Source organism: Dendrobates tinctorius, unplaced genomic scaffold (assembly GCF_039654945.1).
Source record: "Dendrobates tinctorius isolate UK_male_01 unplaced genomic scaffold, ASM3965494v1 ptg000257l, whole genome shotgun sequence".
In the NCBI taxonomy this organism is placed as follows: domain Eukaryota; kingdom Metazoa; phylum Chordata; class Amphibia; order Anura; family Dendrobatidae; genus Dendrobates; species Dendrobates tinctorius.
In genome coordinates this window covers 10629181-10649515 of record NW_027361924.1, presented here as the reverse complement: position 1 = coordinate 10649515, position 20335 = coordinate 10629181, and the positions used below count along the sequence as shown (strand labels likewise).

Sequence of the window (20335 nt, the reverse complement as noted above, 5' to 3'; positions counted from 1 at the left end):
TGCAGGGTGATGGGGCGATGTTCTGCAGGGTGATGGGGCGATGTTCTGCAGAGTGATGGGGCGATGCTCTGGTGTGATGGGGCGATGTTCTGCAGGGTGATGGGGCGATGTTCTGCAGGGTGATGGGGCGATGTTCTGCAGGGTGATGGGGCGATGTTCTGCAGGGTGATGGGGTGACTTACATTGTCTTTTGACAGAAAACCCCCAGAATTGACAGCTCTAAAATGAGCTGAATTTTATAAACCAGAGCTTCGTTCACAATTCTGCAGTCTTCAGAGCTGAAATCTCCCAGCATTCCCTGCTTGTCCAGGTGATTTGCTTTCTAGGAAATGTTGTTTTTACACAGTGATGAGATGTAGGATAAGCTTAGTGCCCCCCTGCACTGTCGGAGCTCGGGGGCCGGTGATTTGTGGCGGTTCGCTCTTTTCTAGGACGACGTCCCTGCGCGGTGTCTCCGGTATCAGGCCGGCGGCTGCAGAGGATTACAACATCACACGGCCTATTATGTGTAGTGGGATTATAAACCGCACTTCAATACTGGGATTACACGGCAGCCGCCGCCCGGGTCATGGGATCGGATTCTCTGCGCCTTCAGGGCACGGATCGTCCATAGAATGAGGAGACCTGCGAGCCAAGGATCCGATACTGAGCCACATTCACAATGGCAGCCTGCAAACCGAGTGCTGATTGTCTGCCGCAGACATTCAACCACTCAACATAAACCGGGGAAAGTTGTTTGCAAAAGGAAATAAAAAGAGGATGGAATAAGGGGCGGCTCTGGAGATTTCCTTGGATTCCTAGAAATAGATCATATAATTCTTCACTCCCTCCTGCTCTTCCCTGTGTCAGTCCTCACTGTGATCCTGCAATCAGTCCGTGAACCCGGGGGCTCAGGATGAACAAACCAGAAAGAAGTTCCATCAGCTCAGTAATAGAATTTTTATTTGGGTTGTATTCTGAGTTATCACAGGGTCTGTACACCATCATGTCTCTGCTCGGCGGACATGATGGGGGCATTTATATAGGGTCTTGGGATCAGGGTCTAACTTTCCTTAGGGACCCCGGCATCCTGATGATCTGGTTGCCTCTTACGTGCAGTGCTGAGTGACAATGTAATGTATGTAAGTACCTGGATAAGAATGAAGTGATTAAACAGAGTCAGCATGGGTTTGTAACTAATAAGTCATGTCAGACTAACTTAATTTCCTTCTATGACAGAATCACTGACTGGGTGGATCAGGGAAATGCTGTAGATATAGTATATCTTGACTTCAGCAAAGCATTTGACAAAGTCTCTCATACAATCCTTATTGAAAAAATGACTAAGTATGGAATGGACAAGGCAACTGTTAGGTGGATTCATAACTGGCTTAGTGATCGGACCCAAAGAGTGGTCGTAAATGGCTGCACATCCAGTTGGAAGAATGTCTCAAGTGGGGTACCACAGGGCTCTGTCCTGGGCCCTGTATTGTTCAACATCTTTATCAACGATTTAGATGAAGGAATTGAGGGTAAACTGATTAAATTTGCTGATGACACAAAGCTAGGAGGGATAGCTAATACTAGAGAAGAGAGAGAGAGGATTCAAAAAGATTTAAATAAACTGGAGAAGTGGGCAGCAACTAACAGAATGGTTTTTAACAGGGAGAAATGCAAAGTACTACATCTGGGCAATAAAAATGAAAAAAGCATATACAGAATGGGAGGAATAGGCCTAAGCAACAGCACATGTGAAAAAGACTTGGGTATACTAATAGATCACAGACTGAATATGAGTCAACAGTGTGATGCAGCAGCAAAAAAGGCAAATGCAATTCTAGGATGTATTAACAGAAGCATACAGTCTAGATCACGTGAAGTCATTATTGCCCTCTACTCCTCTTTGGTCAGACCTCATCTGGAATATTGTGTCCAGTTTTGGGCACCACATTTAAAAAAAGACATCAACAAACTGGAGCAAGTTCAGAAAAGAGCGACCAGAATGGTGACCGGTCTGCAAACCCTGTCTTATGAGGAAAGGTTGCAGGATTTGGGAATGTTTAGTTTGCAAAAGAGAAGACTGAGAGGAGACTTAATAGCTGTCTACAAATATCTAAAGGGCTGTCACATTGTAGAAGGATCAACTTTATTCTCATTTGCACAAGGAAAGAATAGAAGCAATGGGATGAAACTGAATGGGAGCAGACACAGATTAGATATTAGAAAAACTTTTTGACAGTTAGAGTGATCAATGAGTGGAACAGGCTGCCACGAGAAGTGGTGAGTTCTCCTTCAATGGAAGTCTTCAAACAGAGGCTGGACAGACATCTGACTGGGATGATTTAGTGAATCCTGCTTTGAGCAGGGGGTTGGACCAGATGGCCCAGGAGGTCCCTTCCAACTCTACCATTCTATGATCTGCAGCCTCGGCCCGGGGGCGGGGAGGGGTCCGGGCTCTGGTATATAATCCGCTCCTCTGGGCTGTATACCTGCACACACTCCAGCGCACAGCAGACATGGCCAACAAGAAAGTCCTCGTGGTCTTTGGAGCCACAGGTGAGTGCGGGGGTGGAGGAAAGTGCTGAAATTTGAGGGAAACTATTTCTCTGAATTAATCGGTGACGACATTATGAGCAAAGTTTCCGTAGCGTCCCATTCATTGCATCCTGAAAATCTGCGCCCCCGCGGCATTGTGTGCGCACCGCCGAAATACACATGGACCTGCCGTCCTGTCACCCCCATCATCCAGCACTTGCCCTGTGGTGAGAAATGTGCAGAATTAATGACAATTTCCAAGCAACTTTAATTTTCTGCCTCACGAGTCCCAAAACCTCCCATTAGAATTCTGAAAATTCTCCCAAATCATAAAAAGAGGAAAGAGGTTCACACATAGCGGAGTCAGTGCGATAAATCAGTACACCCGGGTGTTTCTATACACCCACACAGAAATATTCTCCTAGATAAGCTCATTAGTGTTCACACACAGTATGGTACTGTACGCATGCCCCCCACAGTGCCCCCTATAAAGTGTAATGCCCACCACCCTGTATGATGAGCCCACAGACCAAGAGAACTGTTTTATATGCCTCACAGTGTACGCACAATACACACAGCTCTGCTATGCAGACACACAGCTCAGCTCTGCTATGCAGACACACAGCTCAGCTACCCACACATACACACTCAGCTCTGCTATACAGACACAGCTCTGCTGTACACACTCAGCTCTGCTATACAGACACAGCTCTGCTGTACACACTCAGCTCTGCTATACAGACACACAGCTCAGCTACGCACACATACACACTCAGCTCTGCTATACAGACACACAGCTCTGCTGTACACACTCAGCTCTGCTATGCAGACACACAGCTCAGCTACGCACACATACACACACAGCTCTGCTATACAGACACACAGCTCTGCAATACAGACACTCAGCTCTGCTATGCAGACACACAGCTCAGCTGCACACACATACACACTCACTCAGCTCTGCTATACAGACACACAGCTCAGCTACGCACACATACACACTCAGCTCTGTTATACAGACACACAACTCTGCTGTACACACTCAGCTCTGCTATACAGACACACAGCTCAGCTACGCACACATACACACACAGCTCTGCTATACAGACACACAGCTCTGCAATACAGACACTCAGCTCTGCTATGCAGACACACAGCTCAGCTGCACACACATACACACTCACTCAGCTCTGCTATACAGACACACAGCTCTGCTAAACAGACACACAGCTCAGCTACGCACACATACACACTCAGCTCTGCTATACAGACACACAACTCTGCTGTACACACTCAGCTCTGCTATACAGACACACAGCTCAGCTACGCACACATACACACACAGCTCTGCTATACAGACACACAGCTCAGCTACGCACACATACACACACAGCTCTGCTATACAGACACAGCTCTGCTATACACACTCAGCCCTGCTATACAGACACAGCTCAGCTGCGCACACATACACACACACCTCTGCTATACAGACACTCAGCTCTGCTGTACACACTCAGCTCTGCTATGCAGACACACAGTTCAGCTGCGCACACATACACACTCAGCTCTGCTATACAGACACACAGCTCTGCTGTACACACTCAGCTCTGCTATGCAGACACACAGCTCAGCTGCACACACATACACACTCAGCTCTGCTATACAGACACACAGCTCTGCTATACAGACATACAGCGCTGCTATACAGACACACAGCTCTGCTGTACACACAGCTCTGCTATACAGACACAGCTTAGCTACGCACACATGACACACAGCTCTGCTGTACACACAGCTCTGCTATGCAGACAAACAGCTCAGCTGCACACACATACACACTCAGCTCTGCTATACAGACACTCAGCTCTGCTGTACACACTCAACTCTGCTATGCAGACACACAGCTCAGCTCTGCTATACAGACACTCAGCTCTGCTGTACACACTCAGCTCTGCTATGCAGACACACAGCTCAGCTGCGCACACATACACACTCAGCACTGCTATACAGACACACAACTCTGCTGTACACACTCAGCTCTAGTATACAGACACAGCTCAGCTGCACACTCATACACACTCAGCTCTGCTATACAGACACACAGCTTTGCTGTACACACTCAGGCCTGCTATACAGACACAGCTCAGCTGCGCACATATACACACACAGCCCTGCTATGCAGACACACAGATCAGCTGCGCACTCATACACACTCAGCTCTGCTAAAGAGACACAGCTCAGTTGCGCACACATACACACACAGCCCTGCTATACAGACATACAGCTCAGCTGCGCACTCATGCACACTCAGCTCTGCTATACAGACACAGCTCAGTTGCGCACACATACACACACAGCCCTGCTATACAGACATACAGCTCAGCTGCACACTCATACACACTCAGCTCTGCTATACAGACACAGCTCAGTTGTGCACATTCAGCTCTGCTATACAGACACACAGCTCTGCTGTACACACTCAGCTCTGCTATACAGACATAGCTCAGCTGCGCACTCATACACACTCAGCTCTGCTATACAGACACAGCTCAGTTGCGCACACATACACACTCAGCTCTGCTATACAGACACAGCTCAGTTGCGCACACATACACACTCAGCTCTGCTATACAGACACAGCTCAGTTGCGCACACATACACACACAGCCCTGCTATACAGACACAACTCTGCTGTACACACTCAGCTCTGCTATACAGATACAGCTCAGCTGCGCACACATACACACACAACTCTGCTATGCAGACACACAGCTCAGCTGCGCACTCATACACACTCAGCTCTGCTATACAGACACACAGTTCTGCTGTACACACTCAGCTCTGCTATGCAGACACACAGCTCAGCTGCGCACACATACACACTCAGCTCTGCTATACAGACACACAACTCTGCTGTACACACTCAGCTCTGCTATACAGACACAGCTCAGTTGCGCACACATACACACAGCTCTGCTATACAGACACAGCTCAGTTGCGCACACATACACACACAGACCTGCTATACAGACACAACTCTGCTGTACACACTCAGCTCTGCTATACAGATACAGCTCAGCTGCGCACCCATACACACACAACTCTGCTATGCAGACACACAGCTCAGCTGCGCACTCATACACACTCAGCTCTGCTATACAGACACACAGCTCTGCTGTACACACTCAGCTCTGCTATGCAGACACACAGCTCAGCTGCGCACACATACACACTCAGCTCTGCTATACAGACACACAACTCTGCTGTACACACTCAGCTCTGCTATGCAGACACAGCTCAGCTGCGCACACATACACACTCAGCTCTGCTATACAGACACACAGCTCTGCTGTACACACTCAGCTCTGCTATGCAGACACACAGCTCAGCTGCGCACACATACACACTCAGCTCTGCTATACAGACACACAACTCTGCTGTACACACTCAGCTCTGCTATACAGACACAGCTCAGCTGCGCACACATACACACTCAGCTCTGCTATACAGACACACAGCTCTGCTGTACACACTCAGCTCTGCTATGCAGACACACAGCTCAGCTGCGCACACATACACACTCAGCTCTGCTATACAGACACAGCTCAGTTGCGCACACATACACACAGCTCTGCTATACAGACACAGCTCAGTTGCGCACACATACACACACAGCCCTGCTATACAGACACAACTCTGCTGTACACACTCAGCTCTGCTATACAGATACAGCTCAGCTGCGCACACATACACACACAACTCTGCTATGCAGACACACAGCTCAGCTGCGCACTCATACACACTCAGCTCTGCTAAAGAGACACAGCTCAGTTGCGCACACATACACACACAGCCCTGCTATACAGACATACAGCTCAGCTGCACACTCATACACACTCAGCTCTGCTATACAGACACAGCTCAGTTGCGCACACATACACACTCAGCTCTGCTATACAGACACAGCTCAGTTGCGCACACATACACACACAGCCCTGCTATACAGACACAACTCTGCTGTACACACTCAGCTCTGCTATACAGATACAGCTCAGCTGCGCACACATACACACACAACTCTGCTATGCAGACACACAGCTCAGCTGCGCACTCATACACACTCAGCTCTGCTATACAGACACACAGCTCTGCTGTACACACTCAGCTCTGCTATGCAGACACACAGCTCAGCTGCGCACACATACACACTCAGCTCTGCTATACAGACACACAGCTCTGCTGTACACACTCAGCTCTGCTATGCAGACACACAGCTCAGCTGCGCACACATACACACTCAGCTCTGCTATACAGACACACAACTCTGCTGTACACACTCAGCTCTGCTATACAGACACAGCTCAGTTGCGCACACATACACACACAGCCCTGCTATACAGACACAACTCTGCTGTGCACACTCAGCTCTGCTATACAGATACAGCTCAGCTGCGCACACATACACACACAACTCTGCTATGCAGACACACAGCTCAGCTGCGCACTCATACACACTCAGCTCTGCTAAAGAGACACAGCTCAGTTGCGCACACATACACACACAGCCCTGCTATACAGACATACAGCTCAGCTGCCCACTCATACACACTCAGCTCTGCTATACAGACACAGCTCAGTTGCGCACACATACACACACAGCCCTGCTATACAGACATACAGCTCAGCTGCACACTCATACACACTCAGCTATGCTATACAGACACAGCTCAGTTGTGCACACTCAGCTCTGCTATACAGACACACAGCTCTGCTGTACACACTCAGCTCTGCTGTACACACTCAGCTCTGCTGTACAGACATAGCTCAGCTGCGCACTCATACACACTCAGCTCTGCTATACAGACACAGCTCAGTTGCGCACACATACACACTCAGCTCTGCTATACAGACACAGCTCAGTTGCGCACACATACACACTCAGCTCTGCTATACAGACACAGCTCAGTTGCGCACACATACACACACAGCCCTGCTATACAGACACAACTCTGCTGTACACACTCAGCTCTGCTATACAGATACAGCTCAGCTGCGCACACATACACACACAACTCTGCTATGCAGACACACAGCTCAGCTGCGCACTCATACACACTCAGCTCTGCTATACAGACACACAGCTCTGCTGTACACACTCAGCTCTGCTATGCAGACACACAGCTCAGCTGCGCACACATACACACTCAGCACTGCTATACAGACACACAACTCTGCTGTACACACTCAGCTCTGCTATACAGACACAGCTCAGTTGCGCACACATACACACAGCTCTGCTATACAGACACACAGCTCAGCTGCGCACTCATACACACAGCTCTGCTATACAGACACAGCTCTGCTGTACACACTCAGCTCTGCTATACAGACACAGCTCAGTTGCGCACACATACACACACAGCCCTGCTATACAGACACAACTCTGCTGTACACACTCAGCTCTGCTATACAGATACAGCTCAGCTGTGCACACATACACACACAACTCTGCTATGCAGACACACAGCTCAGCTGCACACTCATACACACTCAGCTCTGCTATACAGACACACAGCTCTGCTGTACACACTCAGCTCTGCTATGCAGACACACAGCTCAGCTGCGCACACATACACACTCAGCTCTGCTATACAGACACACAACTCTGCTGTACACACTCAGCTCTGCTATACAGACACAGCTCAGTTGCGCACACATACACACAGCTCTGCTATACAGACACAGCTCAGTTGCGCACACATACACACACAGCCCTGCTATACAGACACAACTCTGCTGTACACACTCAGCTCTGCTATACAGATACAGCTCAGCTGCGCACACATACACACACAACTCTGCTATGCAGACACACAGCTCAGCTGCGCACTCATACACACTCAGCTCTGCTAAAGAGACACAGCTCAGTTGCGCACACATACACACACAGCCCTGCTATACAGACATACAGCTCAGCTGCACACTCATACACACTCAGCTCTGCTATACAGACACAGCTCAGTTGCGCACACATACACACTCAGCTCTGCTATACAGACACAGCTCAGTTGCGCACACATACACACACAGCCCTGCTATACAGACACAACTCTGCTGTACACACTCAGCTCTGCTATACAGATACAGCTCAGCTGCGCACACATACACACACAACTCTGCTATGCAGACACACAGCTCAGCTGCGCACTCATACACACTCAGCTCTGCTATACAGACACACAGCTCTGCTGTACACACTCAGCTCTGCTATGCAGACACACAGCTCAGCTGCGCACACATACACACTCAGCTCTGCTATACAGACACACAGCTCTGCTGTACACACTCAGCTCTGCTATGCAGACACACAGCTCAGCTGCTCACACATACACACTCAGCTCTGCTATACAGACACACAACTCTGCTGTACACACTCAGCTCTGCTATACAGACACAGCTCAGTTGCGCACACATACACACACAGCCCTGCTATACAGACACAACTCTGCTGTGCACACTCAGCTCTGCTATACAGATACAGCTCAGCTGCGCACACATACACACACAACTCTGCTATGCAGACACACAGCTCAGCTGCGCACTCATACACACTCAGCTCTGCTAAAGAGACACAGCTCAGTTGCGCACACATACACACACAGCCCTGCTATACAGACATACAGCTCAGCTGCCCACTCATACACACTCAGCTCTGCTATACAGACACAGCTCAGTTGCGCACACATACACACACAGCCCTGCTATACAGACATACAGCTCAGCTGCACACTCATACACACTCAGCTCTGCTATACAGACACAGCTCAGTTGTGCACACTCAGCTCTGCTATACAGACACACAGCTCTGCTGTACACACTCAGCTCTGCTGTACACACTCAGCTCTGCTGTACAGACATAGCTCAGCTGCGCACTCATACACACTCAGCTCTGCTATACAGACACAGCTCAGTTGCGCACACATACACACTCAGCTCTGCTATACAGATACAGCTCAGCTGCGCACTCATACACACTCAGCTCTGCTATAAAGACACACAGCTCTGCTGTACACACTCAGCTCTGCTATGCAGACACACAGCTCAGCTGCGCACACATACACACTCAGCACTGCTATACAGACACACAACTCTGCTGTACACACTCAGCTCTGCTATACAGACACAGCTCAGTTGCGCACACATACACACAGCTCTGCTATACAGACACACAGCTCAGCTGCGCACTCATACACACAGCTCTGCTATACAGACACAGCTCTGCTGTACACACTCAGCTCTGCTATACAGACACAGCTCAGTTGCGCACACATACACACACAGCCCTGCTATACAGACACAACTCTGCTGTACACACTCAGCTCTGCTATACAGATACAGCTCAGCTGTGCACACATACACACACAACTCTGCTATGCAGACACACAGCTCAGCTGCACACTCATACACACTCAGCTCTGCTATACAGACACACAGCTCTGCTGTACACACTCAGCTCTGCTATGCAGACACACAGCTCAGCTGCGCACACATACACACTCAGCTCTGCTATACAGACACACAACTCTGCTGTACACACTCAGCTCTGCTATACAGACACAGCTCAGTTGCGCACACATACACACAGCTCTGCTATACAGACACAGCTCAGTTGCGCACACATACACACACAGACCTGCTATACAGACACAACTCTGCTGTACACACTCAGCTCTGCTATACAGATACAGCTCAGCTGCGCACACATACACACACAACTCTGCTATGCAGACACACAGCTCAGCTGCGCACTCATACACACTCAGCTCTGCTATACAGACACACAGCTCTGCTGTACACCCTCAGCTCTGCTATGCAGACACAGCTCAGCTGCGCACACATACACACTCAGCTCTGCTATACAGACACACAACTCTGCTGTACACACTCAGCTCTGCTATACAGACACAGCTCAGTTTCGCACACATACACACAGCTCTGCTATACAGACACAGCTCAGTTGCGCACACATACACACAGCTCTGCTATACAGACACAGCTCAGTTGCGCACACATACACACACAGCCCTGCTATACAGACACAACTCTGCTGTACACACTCAGCTCTGCTATACAGATACAGCTCAGCTGCGCACACATACACACACAACTCTGCTATGCAGACACACAGCTCAGCTGCGCACTCATACACACTCAGCTCTGCTAAAGAGACACAGCTCAGTTGCGCACACATACACACACAGCCCTGCTATACAGACATACAGCTCAGCTGCGCACTCATACACACTTAGCTCTGCTATACAGACACAGCTCAGTTGCGCACACATACCCACACAGCCCTGCTATACAGACATACAGCTCAGCTGCACACTCATACACACTCAGCTCTGCTATACAGACACAGCTCAGTTGTGCACACTCAGCTCTGCTATACAGACACACAGCTCTGCTGTACACACTCAGCTCTGCTATACAGACATAGCTCAGCTGCGCACTCATACACACTCAGCTCTTCTATACAGACACAGCTCAGTTGCGCACACATACACACTCAGCTCTGCTATACAGACACAGCTCAGTTGCGCACACATACACACTCAGCTCTGCTATACAGACACAGCTCAGTTGCGCACACATACACACACAGCCCTGCTATACAGACACAACTCTGCTGTACACACTCAGCTCTGCTATACAGATACAGCTCAGCTGCGCACACATACACACACAACTCTGCTATGCAGACACACAGCTCAGCTGCGCACTCATACACACTCAGCTCTGCTAAAGAGACACAGCTCAGTTGCGCACACATACACACACAGCCCTGCTATACAGACATACAGCTCAGCTGCGCACTCATACACACTCAGCTCTGCTATACAGACACAGCTCAGTTGCGCACACATACACACACAGCCCTGCTATACAGACATACAGCTCAGCTGCACACTCATACACACTCAGCTCTGCTATACAGACACAGCTCAGTTGTGCACACTCAGCTCTGCTATACAGACACACAGCTCTGCTGTACACACTCAGCTCTGCTATACAGACATAGCTCAGCTGCGCACTCATACACACTCAGCTCTGCTATACAGACACAGCTCAGTTGCGCACTCATACACACTCAGCTCTGCTATACAGACACAGCTCAGTTGCGCACACATACACACTCAGCTCTGCTATACAGACACAGCTCAGTTGCGCACACATACACACACAGCCCTGCTATACAGACACAACTCTGCTGTACACACTCAGCTCTGCTATACAGATACAGCTCAGCTGCGCACACATACACACACAACTCTGCTATGCAGACACACAGCTCAGCTGCGCACTCATACACACTCAGCTCTAATATACAGATACACAGCTCTGCTGTACACACTCAGCTCTGCTATGCAGACACACAGCTCAGCTGCGCACACATACACACTCAGCTCTGCTATACAGACACACAACTCTGCTGTACACACTCAGCTCTGCTATACAGACACAGCTCAGTTGCGCACACATACACACAGCCCTGCTATACAGACACACAGCTCAGCTGCGCACTCATACACACAGCCCTGCTATACAGACACAACTCTGCTGTACACACTCAGCTCTGCTATACAGATACAGCTCAGCTGCGCACACATACACACACAACTCTGCTATGCAGACACACAGCTCAGCTGCGCACTCATACACACTCAGCACTGCTATACAGACACACAACTCTGCTGTACACACTCAGCTCTGCTATACAGACACAGCTCAGTTGCGCACACATACACACAGCCCTGCTATACAGACACACAGCTCAGCTGCGCACTCATACACACAGCTCTGCTATACAGACACAGCTCAGTTGCGCACACATACACACTCAGCACTGCTATACAGACACACAGCTCTACTGTACACACTCAGCTCTGCTTTACAGACACAGCTCAGCTGTGCATACATACACACACAGCCCTGCTATGCAGACACACAGCTCAGCTGCGCACTCATACACACTCAGCTCTGCTATACAGACACAGCTCAGTTGCGTACATACACACTCAGCTCTGCTATACAGACACAGCTCAGTTGTGCACATATAAACACACAGTCCTGCTATACAGACACACAGCTCTGCTGTACACACTCAGCTCTGCTATACAGACACAGCTCAGTTGCGCACATATTCACACACAGCCCTGCTATACAGACATAGCTCAGCTGCGCACTCATACACACTCAGCTCTGCTATACAGACACAGCTCAGTTGCGCACATATACACACACAGCCCTGCTATACAGACACACAGCTCTGCTGTACACACTCAGCTCTGCTATACAGACACAGCTCAGCTGCGCACATATTCACACTCAGCTCTGCTATACAGACACAGCTCAGTTGCGCACTCATACACACTCAGCTCTGCTATACAGACACAGCTCAGTTGCGCACATATACACACACAGCCCTGCTATACAGACACAGCTCAGCTGCGCACTCATACACACTCAGCTCTGCTATACAGACACAGCTCTGCTATACACACACAGCCCTGCTATACAGACACACAGCTCTGCTGTACACACTCAGCTCTGCTATACAGACACAGCTCAGCTGCGCACATATTCACACTCAGCTCTGCTATACAGACACAGCTCAGCTGCGCACTCATACACACTCAGCTCTGCTATACAGACACAGCTCAGTTGCGCACATATACACACACAGCCCTGCTATACAGACACAGCTCAGCTGCGCACTCATACACACTCAGCTCTGCTATACAGACACAGCTCTGCTATACACACACAACCCTGCTATACAGACACAACTCAGCTGCGCACTCATACACACTCAGCTCTGCTATACAGACACAGCTCAGTTGCGCACATATACACACACAGCCCTGCTATACAGACACAGTTCTGCTATACACACTCAGCCCTGCTATACAGACACAACTCAGCTGCGCACACATACACACACACCTCTGCTATACACACTCAGCTCTGCTATACAGACACAGCTCAGCTACGCACTCATACACACTCAGCTCTGCTATACAGACACAGTTCTGCTATACACACTCAGCCCTGCTATACAGACACAACTCAGCTGCGCACACATACACACACACCTCTGCTATACACACTCAGCTCTGCTATACAGACACAGCTCAGTTGCGCAAACATACACACTCAGCTCTGCTGTACACACTCAGCTCTGCTATACATACACAGCTCAGTTGTGCACATATACACACACAGCTCTGCTGTACACACTCAGCTCTGCTGTACAGACACACAGCTCAGCTACGCACATTTTCACACACAGCCCTGCTATACAGACACTCAGCTCTGCTGTACTCACTCAGCTCTGCTATACAGACACAGCTCAGCTGCGCACTCATACACACACAGCTCTGCTACACACACTTGCCTTCGTCCTGATCTTTACCTAGACTGAACAGTGGAGGAAGGATCTGTTGGCTCTGTGCTAACTTTTCATTTCACTGTTTGTTAATTCTTATAAAGTGCCTAAAGGGTTAACAAACATCCTGACAGTAGTTTTTAGACCTTGAGGGGTGCAGCTTTTATGGCATCACTTCTGAGGGTTTCCAATGTACAGGAGCTTCTCACAACAATAGAATATCATTAAAAAGTGAAATTATTTCAGTTCTTCAATACAAAAAGTGACTCTCCTCTATTCTACAGAGTCATTGATTGGCAGCAAACTCGCCTGACCTTAACCCCATAGAGAATCTATGGAGTATTGTCAGGAGGAAGACGAGAGACACCAGAGCCAACAATGCAGACGAGCTGAAGGCTGCGATCAAAGCGACCTGGGCTTCCATAACCCCTCAGCAGTGCCACAGGCTGATCGCCTCCATGCCACGCCGCATTGATGCAGTAATTGATGCACACGGAGCCCGACCAAGTACTGAGGGCATCTACTGATCACACATTTCAGGAGGACAACATTTCAGATTTTACAATCACTTTCAGGCTGGTGTTATAAAGTATTCTAATTTCCTGAGATAATGACTTTTGGGTTCTCATTGGCTGTAAGCCATAATCATCAACATTACCAGAAATAAACCCGTGACATAGATCTCTCTGTGTGTAATGTCTCTATAGAATAGAGGAGAGGCGCTGTCTGTATAAATTCACTTTCTGATGATATTCTCATTTTGGGAGAAGCTCCTGTAGATGCCCCTTAATGTCACTTTTAAAACTGAAGAGATCTCTAGAAAACAAAAAAAAGTTTTCTAAATGTCATTGGAAAAAAATGGAAAATTGTTGTGAAGGGTTAACCCTAGTTGACTTATGGGAAATGTTTTTTTATGAACTATTTTGTATAGTGCGACTATCTGCTGTAAGGAAATAAGAATTCAAAGTTTGAAAATTTACATTTTTTCCAAAATTGGAACATTTAGGCCCCAGAGGGATCTGTAATTCTATAGTTTACTGATCGCTGCCTAGGTTACCGACCACCTCCAAATCTAATGGTGGTGCTAATGTCCGCCATGTCTTGTGCTTTCTCTCCCAGGAGCTCAGGGCGGATCGGTCGCTGCCGCTCTCCTGGATGATGGCACCTTTGAGGTCAGGGCGGTGACTCGGGACACCAGCAAACCGGTAGCTGTGAAGCTAAAGGAGGCCGGAGCGGAGGTCGTGTCCGCGGATCTGGACAATGAGAGGAGCCTGGAGGCCGCCCTGAGCGGGGCGTATGGGGCGTTCCTGGTCACCAACTTTTGGGAGCATAAGAGCAAGGAGAAGGAGATCACACAGGTAACGGCGCCATTACTAGACTGTCGCATGATGTGGGATTCATCCTGAGCCTCCTGGTTCATGTAAGGAGCGCTGCTCTGGATCCTGATAACACTTTTATAAATTTCTCCAGGGTAAACTGATCGCAGATCTGTCCAAGCGTCTCGCCCTGGAGATTGTGGTCTTCAGCGGCCTGGAGAATGTGAAGAAACTGACGGAGGGAAAGCTGGAGGTGCTGCATTTTGATGGAAAAGGAGAAATTGAGGAATATTTCCGTGAGATCGGGGTCCCCATGACCAGCGTGAGGCTTCCCGGTTACTACGAGAACCTGCTGACCTTCTTCAGGCCCCAGAAGAACAAGGACGGTGATGGCTACTCGCTAGGTACAAGAAACGTTCGTTTTACAAAACCTTTTGATTGTCAAAAATATGTATTTTTTTGTACCTTATGTAAAAGCCGCCGTTCTCCTGAATCCGGCGATGTTTTTCCTTTGTACCTGCCCCTCTCCGTTCCTGAGATATGGCCTCTTCTTCCCTGTACAGAAATCAAGTCTTGTTAAGCAAGTGGGCGTTACAATCAAGAACACGCCCACTGTTTACTGGACAACCCCGCCCACTTGGCTGAAATTCAAGATTTATATATGATGAAGAGGTGACACAGGCTCAATGACATGTAAAACAATAAACTGAGTATTACTCGCGCTCCACAGGTCCAGCACTGCCTCTCCGCCGCCGGACTCGTCTGTTGTTTGGCTGCAGCGGTGATGTCTTATTAACACTGCTGCAGCCAATCACTTCTTGCCATCTCCTCTTCTCCTGACTCTGGTGTGGAGCGCCGACATCTCTCAGCTTCCTACAGACTTGCATACAATTAAATAAACAATTCTCTTTTTTTTTTTTAGAGGTCTGATCTCAGCAGGATGTGAACTCCCAACCTGCATCATTGTAGGCAGCAGCCAGCGCTACAAGCCACAGGCTGCACTGACAAGTAACGGAGCGTAGGATTTCATGAAAGCTCCTCCCTCTGTGCAGCTAAAGATGCTGCTAAACTGTGCAGATTTGGTGCATGTTTTTCTCCATAGGCTTCTTTCTATTTGGAGCCTGAAAAAATACGCCGTTGCCCTTTAAAAAAAAAAAAAAACACATTAAAAAAGCTGCTTTACCTCTGCACAAAAAAATGCATCAAACAAGGGGGACAATGCAGTAGTGATGCCTATTCCTATACTAAATGGGGTCAACAGTCGGCTCTGAGCCAGCAAGAAAGCAGAACTATGAATGCAGCTCTGGATGTGATTGGGGTATAATGAAGTATTTATCCAAGATCTCTGTAGCTGTCAGTGACCAGTCATACGCTTGTCTACCTCCACAGCTGAAGTCTCTGTATGGATGTAATGTGCTACAGCTGAGGGTTTGTTACAGTTGCATCCAGTCTCGCATCCTAGACTCCAGGTGATCGGTCGGCTCCAGTTTCATGACTCTCCTTCTCTTTCCAGCCATCCCGATGGGTGATGTGCCCCTGGATGGGATGTCGGTCACAGATTTGGGCGGTGTGGTGGTCAGCATCCTGAAGTCGCCATCTGATCATGTAGGCAAGAACATCGGGCTGAGCACGGAGAAGCTGACGGTGGCGCAATATGCGGCCATAATGTCCAAAGTCACCGGCAAGGACATCAAAGACGCCAAGGTGAGATCAGCGGCTTCTCCGGTGAGCGATCACGCTTATCTTACATGTAAGCTCCGCCCTTAAACTATAAGACACGCCCCATCATGGCCGCCACATTGCAGAGTGTGCGTGGGTTACCAAGGCAACCATCCAGCGTCCAATCCTCACCAGACATGGGGTGGAGTATGCTCACTCACAACCAGAGCTGCATTTACAATTCTGCTGCCTTATAGTGGGCTCTCAGGCTGCGGGACAATCTCCTCTGCCTGTCATGGCTGATACCAGAGAGCAATAGCTTGTGTTTAGTCACACTGAGGCCTGTGGTGCGATGTCCCATTAAATGTACATTTTTATGTAACCGCAGATCTCCCTTGAGGCGTATGAGAAGCTCGGCTTCCCCGAGGCATCAGAGGTGGCCAAAATGTTCCGCTTCCTAGTCACGAAGCCCGAACAGGACGTGGACATCACCTTAAAGCTCAACCCCAAAGCCAAGACCTTTGAGCCATGGATGGAGGAGAACAAGGAGGCGTTTAAGGACTTGTGAAGTCGTTTGTGACTGTGAAATACTGAAACATCGGGGCTGCTTTAGAAAAACTAGTGCATGGAGACAGGAAAAGCAATCTGACCATAGCAACCAATCAAAATCCAACTCTCATTTCTGAGACGGCCTTTGGAAAATGAAAGCTGTAGCCTGATTGGCTGCTATAGACTATTTCTGTTGAATCTGCTGGTTCTCTGGACTATTACTGTGAAACACTGAACTGTCTGTTAAAAACTGAAGCCTGAGGATCCCCTTCAGTATGATTGCTCCCATAGCCACCCACATAGTACAATCCTATCACAGCCCCTCACACAGTAAGATGCTAGCACTGTCCCCTACACACAGTATGATACCCTAAAGGCTTCTCCACACACACAAAATGCTGCCCCAGCCCCACAGTCACCCCTACAGTTTTACATCCCCACACAAAGTATTATGCCCCTACAGCCCCCCATACAGTGTGATGCCCCTCACCATACAGTATGATACCCCCCATACAGTGTGATGCACCCCATACAGTGTGATGCCCTCCACCATAGAGTATGATGCCCCCCATACAGTATGATGCCCCCAATAGTGTGATTCCCTCCACCATACAGTATGATGCCCCCCATACAGTGTGATGCCCTCCACCATACAGTATGATGTCCCGCCATACAGTGTGATGCCCCCCATACAGTATGATGCCCCCCATACAGTGTGATGCCCTCCACCATACAGTGTGATGTCCCCCCATAGTGTGATGTCCCCCCATACAGTGTGATGCCCTCCACCATACAGTATGATATCCCCCCATACAGTGTGATGTCCCCCCATAGTGTGATGCCCCCATACAGTGTGATGCCCTCCACCATACAGTATGATATCCCCCCCCATACAGTGTGATGTCCCCCCATAGTGTGATGCCCCCATACAGTGTGATGCCCTCCACCATACAGTATGATATCCCCCCATACAGTGTGATATCCCCCCATAGTGTGATGCCCTCCACCATACAGTATGATGCCCTCCACCATACAGTATGATGCCCTCCCCCATACAGTATGATGCCCCCCATACAGTGTGATGCCCCCCATACAGTGTGATGCCCTCTACCATACAGTATGATGTCCTGCCATACAGTGTGATGCCCACCATACAGTATGATGCCCCCCATACAGTATGATGCCCTCCACCATACAGTGTGATATCCCCCCATACAGTGTGATGTCCCCCCATAGTGTGATGCCCCCATACAGTGTGATGCCCTCCCCATACAGTGTGATGCCCTCCACCATACAGTGTGATGTCCCCCCATACAGTGTGATGCCCCCCATACAGTATGATGCCCCCCATACAGTGTGATGCCCTCCACCATACAGTATGATGTCCCCCCATAGTGTGATGCCCCCCATACAGTGTGATGCCCTCCACCATACAGTGTGATGTCCCCCCATACAGTGTGATGTCCCCCCATACAGTGTGATGCCCCCCATACAGTATGATGCCCCCCATACAGTGTGATGCCCTCCACCATACAATATGATGTCCCCCCATAGTGTGATGCCCCCATACAGTGTGATGCCCTCCACCATACAGTATGATATCCCCCCATACAGTGTGATATCCCCCCATAGTGTGATGCCCTCCACCATACAGTATGATGCCCTCCACCATACAGTATGATACCCTGCCCCATACAGTATGATGCCCCCCATACAGTGTGATGCCCCCCATACAGTGTGATGCCCTCTACCATACAGTATGATGTCCTGCCATACAGTGTGATGCCCACCATACAGTATGATGCCCCCCATACAGTATGATGCCCTCCATCATACAGTGTGATATCCCCCCATACAGTGTGATGTCCCCCCATAGTGTGATGCCCCCATACAGTGTGATGCCCTCCCCATACAGTGTGATGCCCTCCACCATACAGTGTGATGTCCCCCCATACAGTGTGATGCCCCCCATACAGTATGATGCCCCCCATACAGTGTGATGCCCTCCACCATACAGTATGATGTCCCCCCATAGTGTGATGCCCCCATACAGTGTGATGCCCTCCACCATACAGTGTGATGTCCCCCCATACAGTGTGATGTCCCCCCATACAGTGTGATGTCCCCCCATACAGTGTGATGCCCCAATAGTGTATCCACTTCATCTCATGCTTCTTTTACTGGGGAAATGTATACCAGGAAAAAAAACTCTCCCCCAAAAAAGGAGCAATTTCCTCTAGGAGAACGAGGTTTCTGCTTGGAAAAACTCCTTGATTCTGTCCATCTCCAAAAACTCTGTTGTAATGTGACCCTGACTGATCCGGAGCTTGTTTGATGTCCTAATATATGTGCATGCTACTCTATAGGAGATGGATCAGCACACCCGCCCTTGTCCCGCTGCTTTATAGTGTAACCTTTTGTTTTTCTCTCCTTTCCTATCCTCCCCTCTTTACATTAACATTTTTTGCTCTCCCTCCCCTTCTGTAGTGTAACATTTTTTTTAAAGCCAATAAAAATATGTTGATAAGAAAAACATGTTAGGTGATTATATTAATACACTCGCACCATACTACATGCATACACACACACATTTACTGAATAAAACAGACGGAGTGCTTCTTTAGACTGGCTTGAAAAATGTTAGTCGTCCATACAGCAACTCCATGCTCGCTATTTCCAGAGATGTCCAGATCGGAGTTGCTGCACGGAGGTCCGTGATTTCTGTGCACACAGTACTGTTTATAAGGACGTCCTCCATACAGCAACTCCATGCTGGCTGTCTCACTACAGAGGTGACCAGATCTTAGTTATTGCACGGAGGTTCTGCTTTTGCATTAAAAAAAACCCA

At 49.0% G+C, this 20335-nt stretch overlaps 1 protein-coding gene across 1 annotated transcript; it reads left to right on the top strand.

Moving 5' to 3' along the window:
• Positions 1-2480: 2480 nt before the first annotated feature.
• Positions 2481-19753, top strand: LOC141069215 (nmrA-like family domain-containing protein 1). The gene is made up of 5 exons (XM_073558648.1): positions 2481-2535; positions 15083-15321; positions 15434-15683; positions 16793-16983; positions 17327-19753. Exons 1-5 carry the CDS (start codon positions 2496-2498, stop codon positions 17504-17506), a joined length of 900 nt encoding a protein of 299 aa, XP_073414749.1. The 5' UTR covers positions 2481-2495; the 3' UTR covers positions 17507-19753.
• The last annotated feature ends 582 nt before the right edge of the window (positions 19754-20335 follow it).